This window comes from Protopterus annectens, chromosome 14.part0 (genome assembly GCF_019279795.1).
Source record: "Protopterus annectens isolate FY-2018-M chromosome 14.part0, PAN1.0, whole genome shotgun sequence".
NCBI lineage: Eukaryota > Metazoa > Chordata > Ceratodontiformes > Protopteridae > Protopterus > Protopterus annectens.
In genome coordinates this window covers 80,876,703-80,899,625 of record NC_056748.1, presented here as the reverse complement: position 1 = coordinate 80,899,625, position 22,923 = coordinate 80,876,703, and the positions used below count along the sequence as shown (strand labels likewise).

Below are 22,923 nucleotides of genomic sequence, written 5' to 3'. Positions count from 1 at the left end.
TGAATTTATTTAATTTGCATATTTTGGTATTCATTCCATAACTCATCTAAGTGAACCTGGAAATGTGATATTATAACTTGCATAGCAGTACTTTCTCATTAGGAATTCTGCAAGGGTCTATGCCTGACTACTCAGACTCCTAATTTTACTATTTTTTACAACATGCATCCATCCTCTAATGAAAACAAACTACTGATTTTGACCGTCCTTTCTTTCATCACTGAATTCTGAATGAAATCACACACTTTGGCCAAACAAAACATTTAATCAATCTTGCTAAGTGATAAAAAAATCAAACATGGGATGTTAACTGATTTTACTGAGTTTCTCCCATGTTTGCAGCATCTGATGGAAAGGTCTACATGATCGGAGGATTTTGTTTAACTGTTTAGAAATCAGCTTTTAAAAATAAAATGCCTTGATCGGGCAATCTATGTGCTGATGACAGAACCGAGTTTCAGTCAGGAGGTTGTATGAGCAGAAAGAGGGAAAGGAACAAATGCAACACAGGAAATACCACAAAAATATGCAAATGGAGCAAGACCCATGTAAAACCAGCAGAAGAGATGTTAAAGTGAAGTAAAATTATGATGGAAGTCTGCAGTCTGACAGTTGAGCCAACAAATTTGGCAAAAAGCAGGCTAGGTTACAGAATGAGTCATACCATGTACCAATACCATCAAATGAGGGGCAGGCATTCCATACAAATATTCCCTTAAAGAAAAGGTGTCAAGGCTCAGGAATCACAGAACATCTTCATGCAGGGAGTCAAGCAAACAAAACAGTGGGATATTTATTCTAAAACAGTGTGAATACAAAGGCCTAGCTAGGCAAGGAAGGGACAGACATTTGCAATGAATGACATGCAGAGAAGGTGGAAAGGAAGGTTTCCATGTTGTGGTTTGTGAATGCCAAAGGTCATGGGTACTGAAACTCGTCTGCTGTATGTTTTTTGAACTAGAAAACCAGAAGGCACAGGACTGATTATGACCATATTATTGTGCAATACTTCTAAAATCAAAACGGTGCCTTGGTCAATAAAATACTTTGAATCATTTCCCAAACATAAGACAGTTTTATAATATCATTAGAAATTGCAAATTACAAAAAAAAAAGGAAAAAATGAAGATAACTGCACTAAAATCAAACACATCCGATCAAGTAAAGCTGAAAAGCCATGTAGAGGTTTACCCCAAAACTAAATACAGATCAAACAAATTATCAGGAATCTCACTTCCAGAAGTGCAGTGGTTGGATTTATTCCATACCAAACAAAAGAAAAAATGACATGGCATTCACTGGTTCACTAACAGGGACAGGAAAATCAGAGCTGATGCCACACCTTGGCTCAAGTTTCTGATGGTAGTGTGACAACACTTTCAGCACCCTCTGACATCACAGCTCCAACAGTGGCAGCCTGGTCAGCCAGGGGAAGGGTGGGTAAGGAACAGGGAGGTGGTCACAGCTATCAGGGTCAAATGTCACACAACCACACCTCCTTCTCCTAGGATTGACTTACTTTCTGCCTCTGGTCGAGTTATAACTCCCTCCGTATTTCTTCCGATTAAGGATGAGAGCAGCGATTTCTGGCACGTAGCGAGCAAACATAGCCTACATGCACGAAACAAAAACAAAACAAGAAAATGGCATGCAGAGAGTGTTCCACTGCAGGACAAGCAGCAGAGCCCCATGGATATACTTACTTTCTTCCACTAACCGCACTATAGGAACCCCCATATTTCTTGCGGTTTCCTATTAACTCTATGATTTCAGGGACGTAGCTGGCAAACATGGCCTAAGAAGAAGACAGGAGACAGAAGAAAAGACTAAAAAAGACAGGTCAAAGAAGTTCAGGGGGTGAGTACTGTTTTCAGTAGACACCTCCTTGAAATATGAAAATGCATTAAGAAATTAGATTTATAAAGAAAAGGGGTTATTAAAACAGTTTACTAAGAGGAGAAAAACTATATATGACAGCAGATGTGTCTAATAAGTTACAGAAACAAAACTACTTGATATACTTATTCACAATGTTTATTTTTCTACAGTGAGTAGAGGAAAAATGTAGTCCAGACTACATAAATAATATGTGCCAAGCACACAGAGAGGTATGTAAATGCAGACACTAGCTTACACTGACATTAATGCAAGAAAAACAGTCAAATGTCCATACTGGTAAAATCCATATGTGACAAAAAATGGGTAACAGCAAAAATATCTAAAAAAGTGCAAAAAAAGTTTTTGATTGCAACATCATAATGAGAGAGATTAAAAAAGTTAGTGAGAAATAAAAACCTGTCTGCCATGTTTTCTCCAACAAACACTTTGCTTGCAGGATGATTTTTATGAACAGTGACCTGATGGTTGAAATGCTTATAAAAACAATGCAACAAAGTGAACAAAATTATCCTTCTTATGCATGAACTGTTCCTGAAGTTTTCAGACAGGACAGAGATTTGCAATGAATGACATGCAGAGAGGTGGAAAGGAAAGTTCCCATGTTGTAATTCTACTTAGGAGCTACATAAAGTAAGAGAATGCCAACATGCACTAATTATCTTACTCTGTTTTGCCACAAAACTAATAAAAGAAAAACAGAAAACTTTTATGTATCAGGTCTGCACCCCTAAACACATTATTTAAATATATAAACATTTAGGGATGTAAATAAATTAAGCTGAATATAGCCATGTAAAGGATATTTGATGCTTTTGTCAGTTGTGCCAGATGTTTCATCGTCTAAACAACTTCATACTTTAAATTAACTTCATAAGCAAGCACTGATTTAAAAAATAAAGCCTAATGTTTAAAAGGCTTGCATATCAAGAAACTTGTCTGAAGCCTGCCTACACAACTGGTGATGTTTGGCTATTCATTTAACTTCTTTATGTTCTAAGGTTACTCATGAAAAACGGATCTCCAGCTTTAGTTGATCTATAGGAAAAGCAAAGTGAAGGAAGCCACTGCCCCAAAATCTTGAAAATCTTCATGTGTGCAGTGTCTAAGGTATGAAATACATGCACTGCTAAAGTTAAACAGTAAGAATTAGAAGTGACATACAAATGCATATTAACCATGCAATTCTCAATGCAGTGGTACAAAGATGTGTTACTGCTACTTGTCAGGAATTTCATTTGACCACTGGTATTAATGAATGCAGATTCATATGATTTCTGGGCTTCAAGAAGGACAAACATGCTTAAATATATATCTATTGCAGTCATTGTGAAAAATATGGTGTCAAAAGTCATGACTTACCTCCTGCAAGATTAAGTGGCATTCTTATATCTGCCCTAAAAACTCTGCTAGTTTACCAATGCATAAAACAAAGGTTGCTATCATGCAGGTGAACTGTTCTCTGTTCAGTCCTTCAAGCACCGTGTTTGTTGAAAGGTGGTAAGGAGCACAGAAGGGAAAGGGGGACCTTGAAACCGCACTATCCTTTAAAAAATATTAACAGTAGCAAATAAAATGAATATAAGCACAAACAAGTACATCACAGTCTAGCTATGGGGTTTCACATGTGTTATGTTGTAAGATGTCACAGATTCACATGGTAAACATGCCTTCTCTCTAAGACATTATAACATAAAAAGATGCAATTCAATTTACTTAATATATTTAGCTTATATAACTATGGAACTATTTTATTAAGATATTACTAGAAGACTGACAAAAAAATTAATTTATTGGCTAAATGATTATGGTTAATATAGCCAAACACAAAAAGCAATATGATGAACAGATACGTACTCCTGTTTAGGAGCAATACAAAAAAGTATTTTACCAAACCCCCGAGGATGAAGAAGACCATAAAAAGGCGTCCAAGGGTAGTTTTTGCATAAACATCTCCATAACCCACAGTGGACATAGTAACCATGAGTAAATAAACACATTCCCAGTATGTAAGTGGTTGGGAATTTGAGAAGTTTTCCCATGGATCCCCTGAGTTCTCCACCTGTAACATAAAACAAAAACACACTTATAAATATGTCATAACAGTTTGAAAATGTAACTTCAGTTCTAAACAATTCTGTAATTTTTGAATACAAAAAAGAAACAAAATATAAGACACTCATCAAACATCCCCTGAAAATGTGTCTAGTCTCTCAGAACATTTTCTCTCAAAGGAGTTACAGACATTTGTTCACATAATATTTCTGACAGAACATTCTATTGGGAATTTTTTAAATCTGCTAGCTAATTACACTCACAAATATATGTTCCCACTTACCTCTTTCTTCCCTATCACATCTCCAACATTTGCCATCTACCTGAGGAAACATTTTTTGAAGTCTGCTTCGGGTATGAAATACCTATGTAAGCATTTTCAAGCAAAGATCCTAAACCTTCTGGACTTTGTTGCATACATGGGAGCCATCTTCTCTTACTATTCTTGACACCTATGGAACATACTTACCAGTAGTAACCAAATAAAATGCTTAGGAAAAATACTAGATTAAAACCTTACATTTACAACCCATGTCCAAAACTGTAGTAACAGCCTTCTGCCAACTTAGAGTAGCTGACAAATACACTAATTTTCTGCCCTTGGAATTAAGATAAGCTCTTGCACTACAAATGACAATGCCCAGGCTACAGAATTGTCTTTGTCTCCTTCCAGTAAAATCAGCCCAGAGCCCTCATATACTTCAAGTAACAGTGAAGTCATATCTCTGGATGACTGTATGGAATACCAGTGCAACTCATTACAAAAAGGCAGCTGGTTACCTACAACTGCAATGCTCCTGAGCTGCCTTACCTACAAACTGTTAACCTACTCTAATTTCCTTCCACTAGCTGCAAAGTTCCACTTTAATATAGACAACATAATCCCCACATTCATCTGCAGAAGACAGAACATCACCGATCGTGCCCAGTTTCAAAAAGGTATTAGGCAAGAAAATGTTTTCAAGGCTCCCTTGAACAGCCTAGAATTCCCTTCCACAGAATATCAGAAAGATGACAAAACTGGACAAATTCAAGAAAATATCATCCAGCTACTCCACAGAGAGAACAAATGTTTTGAAAATGTCTAGTAGATCACATAAATCAATGCACGCCTCATTTTTGCCTAATACTGTATCACTATAATGGATATGTGTGTTGCATTACAGCTGTGTGAACTAATTGATGCAATGTCTGCGCTAATGTCATGTGTAATGTTGAATTCAATTGTCTATAATTTGTGTTTGACTTTCTGGCCTGGGTTGATACCGAAAAGAAAAATAAATAAACATTCAAATAAGCAAACAATAAATAAATAAATAATGCAATGATCATACAGTAAGATAAAACAGACAGTCATAGTTACTCTAGAAGTAACCTTATGTACAGATATACAAATATAAGGTAGTCAAAGAAAATGACTCAACACCAGGATATGGTGGTGTTCATATTTTATCACATTGGTGAAAATAATATTACTTTCAAATGATGACATGGAGAAATTCCTTATCACAGTGCAGTGACGTACATTATATGTGCTAGCAAGAATTAGTTCTGCAGTTTTATGGCATGTTTGTCCTATCTTGTTTAGAAGGAAATTCATTTGGCACAGCCATATAACAGCCTGTCATATAGTAGAGTGGAGAAAAGTGTGGTTTTAATGATGGAGTTTACGTTGTATCTTATCCTATACATCCTACATTCTTTATGGTGGTGTGTATTTTGTCACCTAGTATAGAGCTAAGACATTTGATATTTTGCTAAATAATGTAATATTGTCCACTACCATTTTTAGACCAGTAAAGTGTGGATTTGCTTTTGAAGGCATTTAATGTAAAGTGTGCATCTTACAACTATTTTTCTAATTTTAATAAACCTGCTTGTAGGTCGATTTTAACAACAATATGTTTTTGGCTGACCCAAGCAGTGTCATCTGTAAACCAAGTGACATGCAAAGTAGCATTGAGTATGTCTTGGTACGGTGCTGACTTATAGCATAAATAAAATTTGTTAACTAAATAAGTGCACTGGTCTAAAGACCCTTTTCAAGGCATGATCTGGGGTACAAGAAATACAAATGCAAAATCATTACATGGAGAATATATGGAACAGTAGTCAAATACAACAGCATAACTTAATAGTAAAAGTTGGGGGAAGGAATAGTAGCACAGATATAACTAAGAGGAGAAAACAAAGGAGGAAAGGAGGTATTTCTGCTTAGCTGTATGGTGTGAGGATGAAAACCTCAAATTTGTAATCAAGTGCCTCGACAAATCAAGGAACAGGCTAGAGGCTACTTAGACTTAGTCTAAGTACTTGAATAGGTCACTTAGAGTTAACAGTACTGCATTAACTGAGTTCACTTTGTGAAATCCATGTTGAGAGTTACTAAGCAGCACAAATTCTTCTATTTGACTGGTTAGTTGCTGGTGAATTAGCCTTTCCACTATTTTGACAGCATGTTTAAAATATCTTTTGGCCTGTGGTTAAGTTCAGCTGTAGTTCCACTTTTGTGAAATGGAATTATATGTGCCTCCTATCATATATGTGGTGTTATATCCTTCTTAATATTTCTGCTTATGAGTAGAGATATTAGTATTGATAGATAGGAATAGTTAGCTATTTTTATGAATTTTGGGAGAAGTTTATCAAAACCTATAAGCCATACACTTGTTTTCTTCAAAGAGCTTCCTTATTGTAAAGATTCTGACTTCCTTAAGCATGAAGGTACAAAACAGTATTTATTTATTTATTTATGTACGCACGCATGTTTACTGGAGTAGAATTTGATCAAATTTGATCGTTTGCAGCCACAGCCGAGGTTACATACCAAGTAACAATAGAAAAGTAGCATTAAAGGTATAACTAAATTTTACAGTATAGTGACATAACATAAATATATAAAATATATACACATATTTACAAGAAGGTTTAAAAAGATGTGAAATCAGAAGTATGGAATGCATAACACAGGTGTTATAGGTGAGGTAAATGTAGTCCGGCCAAAACAAGGGACACGGTATATACAAGCATGGAAAGACATTTTAGCAGTGTAGAAAATAAGAAGTTATGTACCTACCATAACGTTCCATGTTAGTTGTCTTCTCTCGCCTTCTTTCTTGCTTGATGGGTTCGGAGCCGATCCCTCGGCTCCGACTCGGCACTTGCTAAGCTCGAGAGTCACTTTTACCAGCTCGAGGCAGCCCCATATCCCATGATGCAAGGCGGTAAGTACCCAGATCTCGTTTGATGACAAAGGGCAATAGCACCAAGCATAAAATACTTCCCAAAGGAAGAAAGAAAACTACAGATGGAAGAAGGACCAGGTCTGAATTGTCCTCAGCATAACAATTTCTTATAACAAGGTCTGTCCAGGCCAGGGGGAAGGAGGGAGGGTCGCAAGAAAGAAGGCGAGAGAAGACAACTAACATGGAACGTTATGGTAGGTACATAACTTCTTAATGTTAAGTTGTCAATCTCGCCTTCATTCTTGCTTGATGGGACCGTCCTAGCACCTCTATCCTGGGTGGCTCAATGGAACAAACTCTTGAGGACTGTAGAGCCAAAACTGGCTCTGTCCCTGGAGGCCAAGTCCAATTTGTAATGGGAAACAAAAGTGTGAGGAGTGGCCCAAATGGCCGCTGCACAAATAGTGTCTAAAGGAAGTCTAGCTTGAAAAGCTGTAGAAGTAGCTAAGCTCCTAGTTGAATGTGCTTTAGGTTTTGAGCACAGCTGTTTTCCCCTGAGCAGATAAATTTCAGAGATGACCGAAGAAAGCCATCTAGACAAAGTCACTTTAGAGACAGGAAGGCCTTTTTATTATCCGCATAGGAAACAAAAAGTTGATCAGATTTTCTAAATTTTTGTTCTGTCCAAATAATATCTAAGTTGACGGTGGACATCAAGATAATGTAGCTTTTGTTCAGCTCTATCTGAATAGTTAGGAAAAATACAGGAGATCAATGGATTGATTCAAATTGTTCTTTGAAGCGACCTTAGGCAAAAAGGTTGGGTTAGTTCTCAAAGATACTCTGTCTTTGTGAAAAACCAAATAGGGGGGTCGAACCGAAAGAGCATGAAGTTCAGACACCCTCCTGGCGATGTAATAGCCACTAGGAATAAAGTTTTCCAAGAAAGATATTTCAGGGAACAAGAAGCAGCTGGCTCGAAGGGGGGAAGAATCAAAGATGTCAGCACTAAATTTAGATCCCACTGAGGAGGAGGATTCCTGATTGGAGGCTTTAGTAGGAAAATTCCTTTCAAGAAGGCCCTGCAGAGCCTATGGGACATAATATTATGATCTGCTATCCCGACATGAAAATTGGAAATAGCAGCCAATTGAACTCTGACTGTGGAAGAAGAGGAGCCTGCATGAAAAATCTCTGCTAAGAAATCCAGGACTGCCTGAACAGGGGCAGTAAAGGGATCAATATTCTTGGCCTTAGCCCAATAAGAGAAACGTTTCCATTTGCTTGTATAAATCCTCCTGGTAGAGGATTTTAGCGGCTACTATGATGTCTCTAACTGGGTTAGAGATCAAAGGAAGCCTGGCTAAGGAAGGAAGTGGAGCAACCATGCTGTGAGGTTGAGAGAAGGGATTGACCGGTGCAGCTGACCCGATTGGTGAATCAGAAGATCTGGCACTGGGTCCAGATGCCACGGCTGCACCAAAGGTGATGATGAAGGAACAGGAACCAAACTTGTCGAGGCCAGTAAGGGGCAATGAGAATCAATTTGGCTCTCAAAGCGGTAGCTTTCTGGATAACCTGAGGGATCAGAGGAAATGGAGGGAAGGCATAAAGAAGTCCCTGGGGCCAATCCTGGGTCAGAGCGTCTCTGGGGGGATGGCCTGATAAAGGGAAGAGGCAGAAGAAGTCTGGACATTTGCTGTTTTGGGGAGTAGCAAAAAGATCGCAACATGGACGACCCCATTCCAGAAAAATCTCTTCCGCTATAGATTGCTTGAGAGACCACTCGTGAGGCATGAGAATAGCTCTGCTCAATCTGTCCGCTACAATGTTGGTTTTCCCAGGGATATGCGTTGCTACCAGAAACCGATGAGAGGAAATCGCCCATTGCCATAGTCTGAGCGCTTCTCGACACAAGGGGTAGGACTTGGTTCCGCCCTGTTTGTTGATATACCAAACTACAGACATGTTGTCTGTGTGGACTGCAATTGTCCCTACGGGAAGAAAGTCGTTGAGGGCTTGCAACGTTAAAAGCACTGCTCTCATCTCCAGGACATTTATGTGCAGATGGTACTCGAACAGCTGCCACGTCCCAAATGAGAACAAAGGTTTATTGTGTAATCCCTGGCTTGTATAAGCTGATGCCTGGTGGTGGCTGACAGGAGCCAGCCGTCGAGATACGGAAACACCTGGAATCCTTGACGTCTCAGGTGAGCCGTGACCACTGCCATGCATTTGGTGAACACTCTGGGGGCTGTAGTGAGACCAAAGGGCAGGGCTCTGAACTGGAAATGACTGGACCCCAGCCGAAAGCGGAGAAATCTCCTGGAGCGTCTGTGAATTTTGATGTGATAGTACGCATCCTGAAGATCTATTGAGCACATCCAGTTGTCCTTCTGTAAGAAGGGAAGAATTGACTGAAGAGTGACCATTCGGAATCTTGTCTTCCTGACAGACTTGTTGAGTCTGCTGAGATCCAATATTGGTCTCCAGTCTCCCGTCTTTTGGGGACCAAAAGAACCTTGAGTAGATTCCGGGCTCTGAATGGTCTATTGTAATTGGCTGAATGGCTCTTTTTTGCAGTAGTTTTGAGACTTCTAACTCTGCAATTTCCCTTAGACCTAGTGGTACATCTGGAAGGGAATTTGAGGGGAAGGGACTTTCCTCGAAAGGAATTATGTAACCCTTGGATATGATCGACTGTACCCATCTGTCTTGAGTGAGGGAATGCCAGGCTTCTGGGTACAGTGATAATCTTCCCCCGACTGCCTCCAAGGAGGGACAGCCGGGCAACATCTCAGGGATGCTGAAAAGGCTTGTCAGAGAGAGGCTCTCTGTTTCCCTGGTTTTGGACCCCTCTGCCTCTAGAGGCGTCTGTTGTTGTTACCCCTCTGCCTCTAGGGGTAAACTGACCACGTGAATCGCGTGACTCCTTGGGATTTACGGAACCACATTTTGCCACCTTTCTGTCCTTTGGGATAAGGTCTAGAAGGGGTGGAAAAACGGACTCCTACAGCAGAAAGAGTCTTGCCATCCTGTTCGCACCTGGTCAAAGTTTCCTTCACCTGAGGGCCAAACAAAGCTGACCCATCAAAGGGAGAGTTTGTGAAGGACGCCTTAAAGGGATCAGCAAAATCACATAGCCGCATCCAGGCTTGGCGTCTAAGAGCCACACCTGTACCTGTGGCTCTACTCGCTCCATCAGCAGCATAAGATATTAGCCGCATGGAGGAGTTTGCAATGGAATTAAGGGTTCCTAGCTGCGAAGCAATCTTTTCTTGAGCTCCTGCAGCTGTAGGATCCTGTACTACTTCACCCAGTTCCTTAAGGATATCCCTCTGGAGTCTGGTGAAGTGACATAGGTAATTCAGCGAACGCATAGCAAAGGTCGCTGAGGAAAACATCCGCTTACCGTACCTATCCATGGTCCTAGAGTCCTTATTAGGAGGATGGGCCAGTGCGGAAGGATCTGCAAGTTCCTTCTTGGTGGCCGCAGCCACCACCATGGCATCAGCGGGGACACCCTTAGTGATTAATTGCTTGTCACTCAGGGCAGTGATAAATTTTGAAGGCCTCCTAGGGACTGGCTCTACAGAGTCATGAGCTGCCCACGCCTTTCGGGCAATAACCTGCATAAGGGGGTCGAAAGGCGGAGACACCCAGGAGGTGGAGGGCCGAGATCCAAACGCCTCTAGGTATACTGACTCATCCTCAGAGGGATTGTTGGTGGGCCAGTTTCCCCTCTGTTTAAGGAGTTCTAGGATGTCTGAGAAGGAGACATCCTCAGAGGGGGATCTAGGGGATCCCTCTGACTGATCAAAGTCAGTATCCGAAGTGACAGACTCGGGGGAGTCTACATGTTTCCTCTTACAAGTCCTCTTCCTAGGAGGATCTCCCGAAACATCAGGAGAATCCTCGGAAGAGGGGGAAATTCCCAATGGGGAAACCTGAGGCGGAGGATCTCTGGGTCCTATAGCAAGAGAAGTGGCAGAGATGTCAACAGGCACTATAGAGGGAGGAGCTACGGGAACAGACTGCTGACTGATACCAGTGGCCAGCACACTCTTCATCACCTCGAATGCTCCCCTCCCAGGCAGGTCCGAGAGAACCCGTTCCGAAGAACTGGGAACTCCAGGGACCACCGAAAGGGAAGTCTCCGAGGCAGATGTCGGAGCCGAGCTCACCAAGGCCGAGACTCCAAGGGGAAGAGTGGGTTCGGACAAGGGTCCGATGCCACTCACCCCCTCGGAGGAGACCATGGAAGCCCGACCACCGAATCCCTCTAAGGAAGGTCTCGAAGAGGAGATAAGAGTAGAGGCTGAAGGAACAGAAGGGGGTATCTGTCCTCCAGCCGTAGCAGTAACCATTCCCGAAGACTCCAACTCCAAGCTCTGGGGTAGAGTTGAAGGAGGAACTGTAACGGGGTGTGGACCAACAGTCGTCTGTTGAGACGGACTATGTAACATTTGGGCCAGTACCTGTGACTTAAGTAATCTGCTGACCACTCTCTCTAGGTCATGGTCTGAAAGTCTGGATGACCTTGAAGATCGGCTCCGATGGCTCCGTTCGAAAGGAGAGGTGAAACCGCGGCCGAAAGTATCGGCTCCAAGGAAGGAGACCTCGACCTCTTCCTGGAATGAGCCATCGGAACCGATACTATAGATCCTGTCGGAGCCGAAGACTTATCGGAGCCGACAGGAAGCCTCGATGCATCGGCTCCAGCGGAGCCGATACAACCACAAAGTAGGGGTGTCGGAGCCGATCGGAGCCGACACCGATGCCTGTGCCACATGGTGGTCGGAACCGATCGGAGCCGACACCGAAGTGGTCGATGCAGAATCGGGACCGATAGCCATCGGTGCCGAAGGCTTTGTTTAGCCAGAATCGGCTCCAGCCGGAGCCGATCTCGACTCGGAACGAGCCGGAGCCGAGGCCGCAGGCTTAGACACAGAAGCCTGGGCCTTGGAAGATTTGGCTGATTTTGATGGAGCCGACTTAGCCGGAGAGCCCTCCGGCAAGAAGGCCCCTAAGTATCAGCTTGTTGCGTCTTTCCTGCAGGACTCTCTGGCTGAAGGAATGACAAATAGCACAGGAGTCCTGCAGGTGAAGAGGCCCCAGGCAATACAGGCAAGAAGTGTGACCGTCTGTCAGAGACATCTTCTGACAGCACGAGTCACACTTCTTAAAACCTGAGACCCTCTCCTTTGACATGGTGCTTCACAAAACACACACACACACCAGTCAAAAATTAAATTAAATAAAATACCAAAAGGTATTACTATAAAACAAACACACACACCCTAACAGGGAGGGATGGGATGGGTAAAGTTTGACTAAAAAAAATTAGAAGAGACAGGGAATTTCTGTCAGAAAAACTATATAATTAACTTATAACTAAAAATTAAAGGTTTTTTTACAAAAAGGGGCTTAAATATCAACAAAGTGAATCACTTACCAGGAGCTGGTAAAAGGAGGACCTCATAAGCGAAGCGGCAAACGAGATCTGGGTACTTACCGCCTTGCATCATGGGATATGGGGCTGCCTCGAGCTGGTAAAAGTGACTCTCGAGCTTAGCAAGTGCCGAGTCGGAGCCAAGGGATCGGCTCCGAACCCATCAAGCAAGAATGAAGGCGAGATTGACAACTTAACATCAGAAATTGTAAAATAATAAGAGCTGCAATAAAAGAGATAGCAACAGCAGAAGTGGATATTAGATATATAGTAGGCAATGGATAGGGCATATAGGGAAGCAGTGGAAATGTTTTTTTAAACTGGAGATGTTAGGAGATTAAGCAGACAATGCAGAATACTTTCATTCATGTCCATCTGATACAACTTAATGGTCCATGAGCCAGTTGTATCCAACATGGCAATATAATGTTCCAGCCTCAAGCATCTAAGAATTATTTTCCCATTTTGCCCTAGTGTGTGGATTAACTTCAGATCAAGTTTGGTACCCAAAAGTAAAAAGACTTTAAAGCAGAGAAAGACAAGAAGTGAAATTATTCTTTAGGTGTTACAAAGTGATAATTTCGAAGGGGGACTTGGGAAGGGGTCTCGTACTGGATGGATGAGAATGACAGGACCTAGTGTTATGGTAAGTACATAACTATGTATCCAATTGATTTCCATCCATCTGATCTGACTTATCAGTCAGAATCCCAAACTATAAAGAACACTTAGGTGGCATCATGACAGGAGTCCATTGAGAACAGTGGCCCTAAAAGAAGTCCTAACCCTTGATACAGAATCCAATTTGTAATGCTCAACAGAGGTATGCAAAACAGACCATGTACCACTGCACAAATCTTCTCAACTGAGAAATTCCTAAAAAGGCAACAGGTATGGTAGATTTAATCTTGGGCTCGCATGGTAAAGAGTGACTATAATTTAATATACATGAGAGAAGAAGTACAACAGTCACCTAGAAATGGTGACTTTGGACACTAAAGGTCCCAGTCTGCTAAGTGCAAAGGAAACAAAGTGTTATGAATCTTCCCTGAAAAATGTGGTACTCTGAAGGGAAAATCTAAGTTGTTTATGTGCATCCAAAGTATGCAGGACATATTCACAGTTACTAGCATGATTTGGAATTAAAACCTGCATAAAAATAGGCAAATTCATGTGTGAAGATTGGGGAAAGATAGGCGAAGGCTGCCAGCCTAGTCAAATAGAATATGATACATAATTCTATCATGTGTATATATATATATATATATATATATATATATATATATATATATAAATGTAAAATACAAGCTTGTGCTCTTAAATGAAAGACAACACTGTAAAATGTGAACTTCAAGATTGTTGCAATATTGCCATTTGCTGTAAGGAAAACTAAGCCAAGCATTTCAAATGTTTTTTGAAGTAACATTATCTAAATAGTGGTGTTGAAGCGGCTGGCTGAACATGTTCTTTCTATTGTCTTAACTTAAGGAATAATTGCTAGAGTGTACATGTGAAATGCCTTTTATTGTTGTAGTTTCCTGAGCAGGTGTTAGACTGCTAAATAATGCAGTTTGTTGGCCTGGGAACTCCAGACTAAGTGTCAAAATGATGTAATGTGTATACTGGAAAAACCTAAGTGTTAAAATGATGTAATTTGGGAGGACCTAACAAAGATGTTTGTTAATGAGTTTAAAAACTATTGTTCAATGAGAGACTGTAAGCATTTTGATCTTGATCCCACTTATTAGCACTCTGCCTCTTGTCTTATGTAAGTAGTGTCTTAGAAATATGTTTTTTGTAGTAATAGCTAGGAACTTAGAAGAAACTTAGACATGTGTTTTTCTGTTATATCAGAACTTTCCTACTGTATTGTTTTAAGTTTCGGTGTGCTCTCTGAACTCTTAGATATCACTGTGGTGTAGTAGTATTGTCTTGTGTTTTAATTATTTATTATTAAATATTTAAAAAAATTATCTGTGGCTGGTTTGTGTAGAGATAAGTAAGCTCTAGAGTACATTGCATATTTATAGAGTTTATTGTAATAAGCCACTCTAATAAGCCTTAGACTGAATAGTCACATTACCAATTGGATAATAATATTGCACAGTAATAATTGGACTCCCTTTTAAGGGCCTATGGGTAGCTGATAAGTATTATCTGGTGGTGGCAGAAATTACTACCGTATAGTCTGGGTAAAGGAGCACAGCTGGAGAATCTGTGGCAGCCTTTCTCAGGAGTGTCTGTGAAGTTGTATAAATATTTATCTCAAAGTGTGTGTGTGGTGTGTCAGCTACCTGGGCAGGGACATGAAGCACTGGTGGGACAGAGAGGGTACTGGAGGTTAGCTTGCCAGCTAGGCTGAGATCTGGACCCTATAGCTGTGCCAGTGGGGAGTCTTATTGGGGACCTGGAGAGCAAGGGAGCAACCATCTCCAGACTGACTGTGATCTTTGTGTGCACTTAAGCGAAATTGTACTTTACTGTGTGCATTTGTTATCCTTTCCTCTTATATGAGATGCCCTCCCTGGTGTTAGTGGTGGGGATTGAGGCTCCTTGATTGCTGGGCCAGGGCATGGTCGTCACATAATTGTAGCCTCAGAAGCCACTTCTGTAGAAAGGAGGAATTAAAATGGATTGACACTCTGTCCTTGTGACATACTAAATATGGTACTCTAGAAGATAGAGCCTGTAGTTCAGAAACTCTTCTGGCAAAAGTGAAAGCTACCAAAAACAGAGACTTCCAGGAAAGAAGTTTGAACTGTGCCTAAGACGTCAATGTCACTTGTTACCTAACTGGGGGCTGGAGTAGAAGCACTCCTTTAACAAAATGCAGTGTTTATGAACAGCCATAGAATGGGATTCCTGCCAGGCACGAAAGTTGGAAATAAGAAGTTATGTACCTACCATAACGTTCCATGTTAGTTGTCTTCTTCTCGCCTTCTTTCTTGCTGGATGGGTTCGGCTCCGACTCGGCAATACTAAAAGCTCGAGAGCTAATTCCACCGGCTCGAGGCTCCCCTATATCCCACAATGCTAGGCGGTAACTACTCAGATCTCGTTTGGTAGCTGTACCAAGCAATACTAGTCTCCAAAATGGAGTAACAAGATTCGGAAGAAGAAACACAAAGAATTCCTGTCGGTCTGTCCAGGCTTGGGGGAAGGAGGGAGGGATGCAAGAAAGAAGGTGAGAAGAAGACAACTAACATGGAACGTTATGGTAGGTACATAACTTCTTAATGTTAAGTTGTCAATCTCGCCTTCATTCTTGCTGGATGGGACCGCGTCCCTAGCACCTTATCCCGGGTGGCCTATCGGAACAGACTCTTGAGAACAGTGGAACCAAAATTGGCACGGCTTCTGGAAACCATGTCCAATTTGTAATGTGAAATGAATGTATGAGGAGAAGCCCATGTGGCTGCTGCACAGATTGAGTCTATTGGCAACCTGTCCTGAAAGGCAATGGATGTAGCTAATGCCCTGGTTGAGTGAGCTCTAGGTCTTGAGGGTAATTTCTGATGTCTAATCTCATAGATGAAGGTAATTGTAGAAGTTAGCCATCTAGACAGAGATACTTTGGTAACTGGAAGGCCTAGTCTTCCTTCTGCATATGACAGAAACAATTGATCAGATTTCCTGAGTTATTTAGTTCTGTCCAAGTAATATCTCAGTTGGTGATGAACATCCAAAAAATGCAGCTTTTGCTCTGATCTATTTGAATAGTTAGGGAAAAAGACGGGGAGATCAATAATCTGGTTTAGGTTAATTTGAGAAGAGATTTTTGGTAAAAAGGATGGGTTCATCCGGAGAGATACTCTGTCTTTATGAAAAACTAGGTAAGGAGGACGACTGCAGAGGGCTTGTAGTTCTGAAACTCTTTTCGCTGAAGTTATGGCTACCAGAAAAAGTGTCTTCCAGGAAAGCAATTTTAGAGAACATGAAGCCACTGGTTCAAAGGGGGGAAGAATTAAAGACGCCAGAACCAAGTTTAAATCCCATTGAGGTGGAGGGTCTCTGATCGGAGGTTTGAAGAGAAATATACCTCTTAGAAAGGCCTTACAGAGCTTGTGAGCCATAATGCTGGATTCTGAAACACCCACATGAAAATTTGAAATGGCAGCCAACTGAACTCTAATGGTTGACGCAGAAGATCCTAAATGAAAAAGTTCCGCCAGGAAGTCTAAAATGGACTGGATAGATGCAGTAAAAGGATCAATGTTTTTCGATGATGCCCAAAGGGAAAAACGTTTCCATTTACTAGTATAAATCTTCCGGGTAGAGGATTTATGAGAGGCTATCAATATATCTCGGACCGAGCGAGATATTGAGGGAAGCCTGGCTAAGGTAGGAATCGGAGAAACCATGCTGTGAGGTTTAGGGAAGACAGAGATTGGTGCAGCTGACCCGACTGATGGGTAATCAGATCTGGTACTGGGTCCAGATGCCAAGGCTGCTCCAAAAGGTAACGATGAAGAAAGGGGAACCATATCTGTTGAGACCAGTAAGGGGCAATGAGGATCATAGTCACTCTCAATGCGATGGCTTTCTGAATTAGTCGAGGTATCAATGGAAAGGGGGGGAAAGCATACAGAAGTCCCCGGGGCCAATCGTGGACTAGAGCGTCTCTGGTGGGTTGACCTGGTAACGGGAAGAGCGTGAAGAAGTCTTGACACTTGCTGTTTTGTGGAGTAGCAAAAAGATCACAGCAAGGATGGCCCCATCTTAGAAATACCTCCTCTAGAACTGATGTCTTTAGAGACCACTCATATGGCATGAGAATTGCTCTGCTCAACCTGTCTGCAATGACATTGGATTTCCTGGGGATGTGCGTCGCCGTCAGAAAACGTTGAGAAGAGATCGCCCATTGCCAAAGTCTGAGTGCTTCTCGACATAAAGGGTATGATCTGGTTCCGCCTTGTTTGTTGATGTACCACACCACGGACATGTTGTCCGTTTGAATTGCAATAGTCCCTATGGGAAGAGAGTCGTGAAGGGCTTGCAACGCTAAAAGCACTGCTCTCATCTCTAGGACATTTATGTGCAAGTGGCACTCGAAGGGTTGCCATGTGCCCTGGACTGTCCTGCCCTGATAATGCCCCCCCCACCCGATCAGGGAGGCATCTGTTGTCAACGTGGCAACTGGAGGGGGGAGAGAGAAGGGTCTTCCTTGGAGAAGTTGAGGTGATGTGACCCACCACGATAGTTGGTTCCTGCATACTTGAGTTATCAGTATGGTATGGGACATTGGGAGTCGTTGAAAGGACCATTGGGTAAAGAGCATCCACTGGAGGATCCTCATGTAAAAGCGAGCTAAGGGGAGAAGAGGAATAGCTGCCGCCATGAGTCCCAGTACCTTTAACACCAGTCTGACTTTGACTTTGACCAAATGCAACAGAAGGGAAACTTGGTTCCGAATGTCTAAAACGCTCTGCTCTGTGAGTGTTGCTGAAAGAGTCTGCGTATCTAATTTGGCGCCTATGAAAGTAATAGACTGACAAGGTGACAAGGCAGATTTTTCGAAATTTATTGATATGCCTAGAGCTTGACAGGTTTGCATGGTGAAATTTCTGGACAGTAGAAGCTGATGCCTGGTGGTGGCCGTAAGGAGCCAATCGTCCAGATATGGAAACACCTGGAATCCCTGGCGCCTCAAGTGAGCCGTGACCACTGCCATGCATTTGGTGAACACTCGGGGGGCTGTAGTGAGACCAAAGGGCAGGGCTCTGAACTGGTAGTGACTGGCTCCCAGCCTGAAGCGGAGATATCTCCTGGAGCGCTGGTTCATTTTGATGTGATAGTACGCGTCCTGAAGATCTATAGAGCACATCCAATTGTCCTGACCCAAGAAGGGTAGGATGGACTGTAGCGTAACCATCCGGAATTTTGTTTTCTTGACAAACTTGTTTAAATGACTGAGATCTAGAATGGGCCTCCAGTCCCCTGTTTTTTTTGGTACCAGAAAGAATTTGGAGTAGATTCCGGATCCTTGCTGGTCTGCTGGGACTGGTTGGATGACTCTTTTTAATAGCAGCTTTGAAACTTCCAATGCTGCTTTTTCCCTTAGACTGGGTGGAACATCTGGAAGGGATTTTTTTGGTTGAGTTGGAATGTGAATAAAGGGAATTTTGTAACCCTCGGATATGATCGACTGTACCCATTTGTCTTGAGTTAGGGAAAGCCAGGCTTCTGGGTACAGTGATAATCTTCCCCCGACTGCCTCCGGGCGGACAGCCGGGCAGCCCCTCAGGGGTGCTGAAAGGGTTTGTCAGAGAACACCTCTCTGCTACCCTGGTTTTGGACCTCCTCTGCCTCTGGGCGGCGTTGATTATTGTTCCCCTCTCTGCCTCTAGAGGGAATCGACCCTGTGCGTCAGATGAGACTCCCTGAGATTGTTTCCGAAACCACATCTTCCCTCCCCTCTCACCTTTGGGATAGGGTCTAGAAGGGGTGGAAAAACGGACTCCTACGGCAGAGAGAGTCTTACCTTCCACCTCGCACCTGGTCAATGTATCCTTCACCTGTGGACCAAACAAAGATGATCCGTCAAAGGGGGAGTTGGTGAAGGACGCCTTGAAAGGGTCCGCAAAGTTGCACAGTCGCATCCAGGTGTGCCTTCGTAAGGCAATGCCTGTGCCTGCAGATCTACTCGCTCCATCTGCTGCGTATGAAACCAGCCACATAGAGGAGTTCACTATTGAATTTAGGGTAGCCAACTGGGAGTTAATAGTGTCTTTGAACCCCTCAGCTGTAGGATCCTTCATCAGTTCACCCATATCCTTGAGTAAATCTCTTTGGAGATGGGTGAAGTGGCATAAGTAGTTCAGCGACCGCATAGAAAAGGTCGCTGACGAAAACATCCGCTTGCCATACCTGTCCATGGTCCTAGATTCTTTATTAGGAGGATGGACAGGAACAGAAGGATCAGCTAGTTCCTTCTTTGTGGCCGCAGCCACCACCATGGCATCAACCAGGACACCTTTGGAGAGAAACTGCTTGTCTGAGGGAGCAGTGATAAATTTGGATGGTCTCCTCAGGGTGGGTTCCACTGAGTCAGGAGCTGTCCAAGCCTTCCTTGCCACCACTTCCATAAGGGGGTCAAAGGGAGGGGACACCCAGGAGGTAGAAGGGCGAGAACCAAACGCCTCAAGATACACTGACTCATCCTCCGAAGGGTTAAGGGCTGGCCAATTTCCCCTCTGTTTGAGTATCTCTAGGATGTCCGCAAAGGAGACATCCTCAGAGGGGGAACGGGGGGACCCTTCGGATTCCTCCAAGTCAGTGTCAGAGGTGATAGACTCAGGGGAGTCAATGTGCTTCCTCTTGCACTGCCTCTTCCTAGGGGGATCTCCAGCAGGGTCAGGAGAGACCTCGGAAGAGGAGGAAATTCCCAATGGGGAAACTTGAGGAGTTGGTTCTCTACGGTGTGAGACAAGGGGGTGAGCAGAAATCTCCGCAGGCACTGTAGAAGGAGGAGCTGATGGAACCGACTGCGGGGCAGAACCCGGTTCTAGCACGCTCCGCATGACCTCGAAGGCATCCCTGTCAGGCAAGGTCCGAGGCCCTCGCTCCGAAGAGACAAGGACCCCTCCCGGCACCGACAGAGACGGCTCCGAAGTCGATGTCGGAGCCGAATTCACCAGCGCCGAAGCCCCGAGAGGTAGAGCGGGGTCGGACAAGGGTCCGATGCCACTCGCCCCCTCGGAGCCGACGAGGGAAGCCCGGCGCCGAGATCCCTCCAAAGAGGAGATCGGAGCGGACGACGGAGCCGAAAACGATGGTATCGGATCCGACGCACCGACAGTGATGGGTCCAACAAGCCTTGGCTCCGAACTCAAAGGAGTCGGAGGAGGAATATAATGAGGGACTGGAATAGCCAACGACTGATGAGTCGGGCTATGGAGCATTTGGGCCAGTGCCTCGGACTTAAGAAGTCTACTCACCACCCTCTGCAAGTCATGGTCTGACAACCTGGAAGACCGAGAGGAATGTGATTTGTGGCTCCGCTCCGAAAGGAGAGAAGATCCTGGTGCCGAGTGTACGGAACCGATTGAGGGGGACCTGGATCTCTTCCTGTAAGATGGCTCCGATAATGGTATCGGAGCCGATGGGGACTTGCTAGCTTCGGCTCCAGCCGGAGCCGAAGTAATAGTAAAGGTAGATCCTATGGAAGGGGATCTTGATCTCTTTTTAGCATGTGGCTCAGATAGTATCGGAGCCGATGAAGCCTTAACAGCCTCGACTCCAGCCGGAGCCGAGGTAATAGTTTTAGGCCCAAGAACATCGGCTCCGGCCGGAGCCGATGTCGGAACCTGCTTCGACATTTCTACAGTCGACTCAGGAGCAGGAGTCAACTGTTTTGAAGCCTTAGAAGGTTTTCCCGAACTGGACTGAGTCGGGGGGCCTTCAGGCTTTAACAAACCCCTTAAAATGAGTTTGTTTTTACGCTCCTGCAGGACTCGAGGGCTGAAACCATGGCAGACAGCACACGAGTCCTGCAGGTGCACAGGCCCCAGGCAATACACACAAGAAGTGTGACCGTCTGTCAGAGACATTTTCTGACAGCACGAGTCACACTTCTTGAAGCCTGAGACCTTTTCTTTAGACATCGAAGGTAATGCCTGACAACAACAAAAACACACAGACACACCCTGAATAAAAAGTTATTTAAGTAATAACTAAAGGCTAAAGGCCACAAACACACACACACACAAAAGCCCTTATTGTACAAAAAAGGGAATACTAAATTTAGTCACTAAAGGACTGGGGGAAGGGAAGGGGCCAGATGCCTAAAGATAAGGGGAGAAGGGGAAAATAAATATACTCGACAAAGAAGGGAGTCGAGAGATCTAATATCCAAATTAAACTAAAAGGGGCTATATATAATCACAAAAAACGAGTTTGTAAGTACCAAAAAGGTAAAAGTTAAACCAACCTGCCTGAGCCGGTAGAAGAGCACCTCGTCAGCTATAGCGGCAAACGAGATCTGAGTAGTTACCGCCTAGCATTGTGGGATATAGGGGAGCCTCGAGCCGGTGGAATTAGCTCTCAAGCTTTTAGTATTCCGAACCCATCCAGCAAGAATGAAGGCGAGATTGACAACTTAACATTGGCTATTAACTGCACTTTTACAGCAGATTAGATGGAACCTAAATCAAACATGGTAGCTATGAGGTGTAGAATATCTGGAATAGGAGCAGAAAAAGGGTGGATGCCTTGGGAAAATGTCCAGATAATGAAATGTTTTCCCATGAGAGATTCCTTAATATGAAAGCCGAGAAGGGGAAGCTAAATTTAACTGGGTCAAAAGGTGGAGATGATAATCATGGCTGTTCTGCATCTTATTGCTTTCTGTAATAATGTCGTAACCGTGGCAAAGAAAAATAGGCATACAGTAGCCTGGGAGGCCATTGCTCAACCAAAGCTTCTCTCAGGGACTGTTCCTCTGGAGGGATCATGGAAAAGGATTTTCATTTATTTATCTGAATTATTTCACTTAGCACTGAGTCAAACACTGACAAGACATAAAAAACAGATAAGAATAAATAACACATAAGTGACAATAAAATAGTACAATGGTATAGTAATGCTCAGGATACATAGTAAATCCAATATGTGCAAACATTTCAGAACATTTAAGAAATGAGATTAAAATAAATTAGAGATGTGAAAAGGAACAAAGAATCTTAGTCATTGAGTCAGAGTGAAAAAGAGTTAAAGTACACATAAGTGATATGATGGCATGAGCTGAGGATAACAAATACATTCTGCTTGATTAATTTAACATGATATAATAGATAATGCAACTTGGAGTAAGAGAATGAGTCTAATTTCAGGTGGGAGGAACTCCCACAGTTTGGGCCTGAGAAGAATGCATGGTCAAAGATGTGTACCTTGGAGTGTGGGATTATTGGAGTACGGGTGGCGCAGTGGTGCAGCAGTTAACATTGTCACCTCACACTAAGAGGTTCTCCGGTTCAATTCTCAGCTGGGGTGCCTTCTATGTGGAGTTTACATGTTCTCCCTGCATTCGTGTGGGCTTCCCTCCAGGTACTCTGGTTTCCTCCCAAAATCCAAAGACATGCGTCTGGAGCGTTTCTCCCCGGGCCTCCACTAAAAATAGGCTCTGTCCTAGCTGGAGTTCCCTGGTGAACAAATGTTAAATAAATAAATAAAATAAATTTGTGTTTTAGAGCCTGAGAGGTTCAAGTTTCTTCGATTGTATGTGGGGTATGTCATACTAGTTCTGAGGTTAAAAGAGGGAAAGAATGTTCGTGTAGGAGTTTAAACAGCTGTGATCCTAGCAGCAGCTCATTGCCTATTTTTAGTGTTATACTGTGG

The 22,923-nt window shown here is 43.1% G+C and overlaps 1 protein-coding gene across 32 annotated transcripts in view; it reads right to left on the bottom strand.

Moving 5' to 3' along the window:
* KCNMA1 (potassium calcium-activated channel subfamily M alpha 1) overlaps nt 1–22,923 on the bottom strand; it is a 4,085,072-nt gene that overhangs the window by 2,244,281 nt on the left and 1,817,868 nt on the right. For 29 of the 32 annotated variants that reach the window (XM_044055788.1, XM_044055796.1, XM_044055806.1 and 26 more), the window contains 2 exons: nt 3,788–3,958; nt 1,704–1,795 (listed from right to left, as the gene is read on the bottom strand). In XM_044055788.1, the coding sequence (XP_043911723.1) occupies nt 1,704–1,795; nt 3,788–3,958 (263 nt within the window). Of the gene's footprint in view, nt 1–1,519; nt 1,612–1,703; nt 1,796–3,787; nt 3,959–22,923 lie in introns of all 32 variants that reach the window. The other 3 variants (XM_044055819.1, XM_044055785.1, XM_044055817.1) reach the window with 1 other exon arrangement.